The 6,000-nt window shown below is 49.4% G+C and overlaps 1 protein-coding gene across 1 annotated transcript in view; it reads right to left on the bottom strand.

Annotated features, from left to right (window-relative positions):
* PYGB (glycogen phosphorylase B) overlaps positions 1 to 6,000 on the bottom strand; it is a 62,340-nt gene that overhangs the window by 19,332 nt on the left and 37,008 nt on the right. Inside the window, exons 5-7 of the mRNA XM_077760154.1 lie at positions 3,286 to 3,417; positions 1,259 to 1,370; positions 766 to 848 (exon numbers count right to left, since the gene is read on the bottom strand). Of these exons, the coding sequence (XP_077616280.1) occupies positions 766 to 848; positions 1,259 to 1,370; positions 3,286 to 3,417 (327 nt within the window). The remainder of the gene's footprint in view (positions 1 to 765; positions 849 to 1,258; positions 1,371 to 3,285; positions 3,418 to 6,000) is intronic.

The following is a 6,000-nucleotide window of genomic DNA, read 5'->3' on the forward strand; positions in this document are numbered from 1 at the left end:
TTTAGAATCTGCTTAAAATCTTGGCAAGGGAAGGAGGAATGGGGTATGTTTGGTTGTGAGCCTTTCAAAACCAATTCCCTTTGCTACTAAAGCGCTTCTATTACTCTGATTTCTGTTTTCAGAGCACATACAACCCACTAAGAAAGGCAAATTCCAAGAGCTTTTGTCTAGCAACAACAAAGCCACTAGACATTAAACTCAGTACAACAGTGACTGTAGTTATGACTTCATCTAGTGGGTGGTGGCACATACTTAAAGATTTTTAAATCATGACTGGCATATGTCTCAAGGCATCACTGAAAAGTAGGGACTGCTATTCCCATTTTAAGAAATAGCTCATCCAACTCCTGGGGAAGCAGCATCGCATGCCAAAAGAGCAGAAACCAGCTGGATGTGAGGTCTGACAAATTCCCACAGCCCCTACATGCTGCCCTGCATACAGCCTTGCATGGAGTCAGCTCAGAGCCAGCCCTGGGGGCGGCCGGGTACACAGTAGTATAAATGTGTGAGGTGAGGCCAAGAACCTCCTCCTGTGTTCTCTTAGGGAGAGGGCAAAGGGGAGATGCTACCAGGTACATTTGGACTTGTGGGGCTTCGTCACGCATGCTATGCTGCCCTCACTCTGAGGAACCACACAGGGCTGCTGGTAGCCACTTATGTGGTCTCATCTGATGAATGTGAGGCCAGCAAACGGGTCCTTCTAGACAGCCCCAGCTCCTAGCACACTTTCCTAGAAGAAGAGAATTAACCATGTGAGCTACTCACATTATCATTTGGATACAGGACTCTGGAGATGTTCTCGGCCAGGTTCCTGTCCAGGACTGCCTCGATGTAGCCGCCCACATTAACTAGGGGCAGAGACAGTGAGGTCAGAACCTGTGTGCCTTCCTTTGACTCCCCATGTGCCCTTTCCCTGTAGTTTCTCCCTCACTTCCCTGAACTGTGTGAGGGGCATTCCTGCACAGAAGGTGCCCCCGTAGCCATGGTTTCACTCTGCTCCAGGCCTGACCTGTATCCCTGAAACATCCTGCAGAGCCCTAGGACCCTTGGTCTTTCCTGAGGGCACAGGGTTCCACAAGCAGTGGCTTTGCTAGTGGGCTCTCCCTGGGAAGCCCTGGTGCTCTGAGGACCCTGCCCTCTTCCCTCCACAGAAGGAGTCCTGTGCTTTGCACAGTAGTAACAGTGCAGACAGGACAAGAACTTCAAGGGACAAGCCTGGGAGAAGCCACCCAACAGAGACAAGAGGGGCAGAACGCACAGTCATGGAGCTTGAAGTCGTTGGGTGCCTTGGCGGACCACAGCCTCATGGTGTTGACGGTGTTGTTCCTGTAGCCCGGCACAGGCGTATCATATGGCATGGCCAGCACCACCTGGCCAAGAGATGGTCAGATCTAGTCAGCTAGTGACACAGTCCCCAGTCCCAGGCCTTCTCACCCCAGCAGCAGCGTTCTGCTCTCTGCTGGTGGCCAATCTGCTTGCCCTCTGGCTTTTCTCCTTGTACCCCAAATCCCTACAACCTGCCCTGTGCCAAGATGCAGCCCAGCCTGCAGGTATCCTGGACTAAGACTACCTGTGATGGCTCTGCAATAAGGCCCTGACCACACTCCTGAGGTCACATCTGTCTTCTCTAGCTTCTCCTTCCATACTGGCATTGATTTAAGAGTTCTTCCCACTCAGATCATCAAGGGGCCACTGAGCCAGAGAGCCAGAGTGCACTCTCTTGCACTCTGTTAGCAGCCATGCCTACAGTGTCCTTGTCCTCTGCCCTCCACGCCCTTCCTCTTCTCACTCGACCGTACTTGTATAGTTTCAGGACTCAACCAACTTTTCCACAGATGAATTCTATTTCTGACCTCTATTTCCCAATGCCTGCAGAAGGCTCCTCCTGTTGGGAAATTTGACCTCTAACCCTCAGAGAAACCAAGCCAGCCCACACTCCACTCACAACAGAAAACACAGGGCCTGCTCACTGCCCACAGAACCTGCCACCTCCTGCCATCCCTGGTTCCAGTCTGTCTACAAGTATCTGGTTTACTCTTGCCAAGCACAGGAAGACACACACAAGCCTCAAGGTCACTTCCAGCCCTCAGACCCTCTGATAAGGCTTCTCACACTCAGACATGCTCATGGGGGCTCATACGAGTTCAACTATGTGGCTTTACAAAATGAAATCTGCTCTGACAGCCAAAAGGACTACATTGATAGCATCACTAGAGCCTTAGTATCACTTTTCTCTTCCCCTCTCCCCTCACCCCTGTTCCCTGCTTCCCTGCCCCCTAGACCCTTGTCCAAGCCAGTGACAAGCCCTGTAAAGCACCTCTAACGGCTCCTCCTTTCTCCATGGCCAGCCCTCCAAGGCTGACAGAAATGCTCCAATGGTTTCTATGCCTCCCTACATATACTGACATGCTCATCTTTTACAAGCACATGCAATGAGATAACTGATCCCATTCACTCCTCTTTTGAATCAAATACAACTTCCTATGGCATTTTAGGCCTCCATAACATGGCTCCAGCCAGCTCTAGCCTATGCACTGCTTAAAACTTATGCTGCAGAAAATCTGGAAGACTCACTTTTGCATGCTTGGAACTTTCCCAGTCTCCTGGGCTCATCTCCCCATATCTAGATGGTTGAGCTTTGCTCATTACAGTTACCCCGTTACCCCCTGTTACCCCCTCATGAAGGCTCCTGCTACCTCCCTCAGTCCCCTAAAACCACCCAGATGTGCACTGTCCACCATCCAGGGCCTGGACTAGACTCCCCATGCTCTTGCTTTGGTCCTCTCATCAGCGCCTGTGCCCCATGCCGGGACATCCATCCAGCTCACCACATGCCCAGGGCTCTGATGGCTCAGTAATGGTGGGTAGCACCCAGGAGACACTACTGAGGCCTGTGGTGTGTGGTGACTATGATGAACGTGTGCATCAAGCACCTGCTGTCTAGAGATGCTGGGGACTATCCACGTCCCTCCAGGGATCAATGCCCTACCTAGGTCACAACACTGTCCTGCTAGTCATTCAATGACTGCAGGTCTGAACCTAACACAAGCCCCTGTCAAACTGCAAAGACTGTGGCTTCACACTGAGTGTTTTCCACAGTCTGGGAAGCCCTGAAAATGTGTAAGAATGGGTGTGTGAGAACAAAACTTCCCAGGCAGTCACCTCAAGACAAGTCATCTGGGTAAACAGCACACCTCCCACTCCCAAAGGGCATGCAGTGTGGCAATGAAATGTGACAGCGACCTCACTCAACCTCATACTTCCTGGGACGCCTGGGTTGGATACCTGCGTGTCCAGCCACCTGACGCCCTCAGGAGTGTGCTCCACTCTCCCGTAGAAGTGCACAGGAAGCATGTACTCAGGCCGGGCCTTCTCCCAGGGGTTGCCATAGCGCAGCCAGTCATCTGCCTCTTCCACCTGGAAAGGGGTCAGCGGTGAGATGAGCTCTCATGGGGGACAGTAGGGAGACAGTCCTGGACATAGGGCCTCCCCCTTCCTCCACTCACAATGACCAAGCTGTTGAGATGCTGATACCACCCAGCACTAAAATAAACTGCAGCCTATTTACAAGGCAATGACTTCCAGTTCCAATCAAGGTCTTGTGTTTAAAAATTAGCATTTTGGCCTATTAAAGAAACAAATTCAGATAAAATTTAGAAAAGTGCATTAAAGTAAAAAGACATTAAGAACCACCTGAATTCAGCAATAAAAAGGAATGAAGTCCTGCTGCATGCTACAACATGGATGAACCCTGAAAACACACTGAGTCAAAGAGGCCCATGTAGTGTACGGCTCCATTCATAGCAAATGTCTAGAACAGCCAAATCTACCTGCACAGACATAGCAGGTAGATTAATGGTTGTCAGGTACCACAGGGTGATGGCAAATCCATGCTGGATTTCTTCTTGGGGTGATGAAAACATTCTGGAAATAGATAGTGGTGATGACTGACCAACTTTACAAATGTATTTAAAAAAACACTTGATAACAGAATAAAGCTGCTTTATTTTTTAAAAAAAGGAATCACTGGAAGTCCACCACTTTGAAAATGACACCACAGGGGGAGGGGCAAGATGGCTGAGAAGTAGGGAGCTCCGTACCTGCACTCGTGCCCATGCATCACACGGAAAAGATCTGAAGCCATAGGAAACCGTACCAAACCCAAGAGATTGGGAGAAAAAGGATGCAGATTCCACTGAGAAAGCCTTCTAACGTGAGTGCAAACTGGGGAAGATAAAATTGGGCCTGGATTGGACACCGGAGGGATGGGCCACCCCCCTCTGTGGGGAGTGAGAGGGAAAAAGAGAGTCCGAAACAGAAAAACCTCCGCTTGGGGCGTAGAAAGACCTTGCGCACAAAATACCTGCGCACCAGGGCCTCCCATGCTCCAACTCGCCCNCTGCGCTCGCGGTTTGCTTCTTTGTGCTGGCTACTGGCTGACCGGGAGAAGCTGCGCGCCTACCGCCATTGCCCTCCTGGTGGGCTTGGACCCCTGGAGTAGCCACACGCAGGCACCGGTGTCCGTGCTCCTAGCTGGCTGGAGCTCTAGAGGGAAGGCAAAGAGCTAAAAAATGGCAGATTTGACCGCGAGTTCGTGTTCTGGGTGACAAGACACAGAGGGAACTCGATTTCCTCACTCCAGCGGGCTCAGCGCGCCGGCAGACAAGGGCCCCCGCCCCGCCCAGGCTCCCCAGCCCAACCCGGAGGAGAAGGGAGCAGCGGCTTCTGGCTTCACCCCCAGAGCTAGCCAGGAAGCTTGGAATTGCCCTGAGTGGGGTGCAAGGGGATCGCCTGAGGCAATTTCAGCGGGGTGCTTGGCCTGGGATTTGGAGGCTGGGACTGGCCTGGGTTGAAAAGCACAACAAACTTTGGCTGAGCCCCTGGCCCAGGAAGTTTACGGGCCTATAAAAGCAAGGTGGAGCTCCACCACTCTCCTCCCTACAACCTCCAGGCAGAACTCCCGCCTGACTCATTGGANATCACTGGGAAATCCGGTTATTTGCTATAAACCGTTCTTTGTCCATTGGTATTCTTTTTTCCTTTACTTTTCTTCCTTTTGAACTTTTTATGTATTTTTTTATTTTCTATTATTCGCCCTCCCTCCTCCATCTATTCTCTTAACTTTTTCGCTGTCCCTCTCGGTTTGCATGTTAGTCGGATTTGTCTGTGCATTTGTGTGCCCCTGCGCCCTGTGTGTTTGTCAGTCTGTTTCACCATCCAGGGCTACCTCAAGAATCAAGCCAAAGTACACATGGTGGAGAGGCCCAAATATCACTACGAGTAGGCAAACAAAATAACCAAGGTCTCAACAAGAGAGACAGAGAGATACCATTCAAATAACACTCTCTGAAAGGATAGGCTCTGGAAAGTCAAGAATCTTCCTGGATACAGCAGCGCTCACAGGTGCAGAGAGCATAACAGGTCTTTAAAAGTAACAAGAGCCAGAAAACTAACTAAAATGACGAAACGGAAAAGCTCTCCCCTAAAGAAACTCCCAGAAGAATTAACAGCTAATGAACTGCTCAAAACAGATATGAGCAGCATAAATGAACAAGATTTTAGATTAATAATCATAAAATTAATAGCTGGGCTTGAAAAAAACATAAGAGACATCAAAGAAACTATGGCTACAGACAAGATGGAGAATATANAAGAAACTCATCTTAGACTGGAAGATACCTTCAGATTAAAAGTAAGCAGATGGAGAAATACCTATCATGCTACTGGAAATCAAGAGAAGGCCAGAGTAGCTATACTTATATCACACAAATTGGACTTTAAATTAAAGATAATAACAAGAGATGAAGAAGAGCATTACATAATAGTTACAAGGTCCATCCATCAGGGAGAACTATCATAAATGTCTACGCACCGAATATGGGACCACCTAAATATATAAGACAATTAATCACAAACAGAAACAAGCTTATAGATAAGAATGTGCTAATAGCAGGGGACTTCAATACTCCACTTACAGCAATGGATAGGTCAACCAGACAA

This window comes from Crocuta crocuta, unplaced genomic scaffold (assembly GCF_008692635.1).
Source record: "Crocuta crocuta isolate KB4526 unplaced genomic scaffold, BGI_CrCroc_1.0 scaffold23, whole genome shotgun sequence".
In the NCBI taxonomy this organism is placed as follows: Eukaryota; Metazoa; Chordata; class Mammalia; order Carnivora; family Hyaenidae; genus Crocuta; species Crocuta crocuta.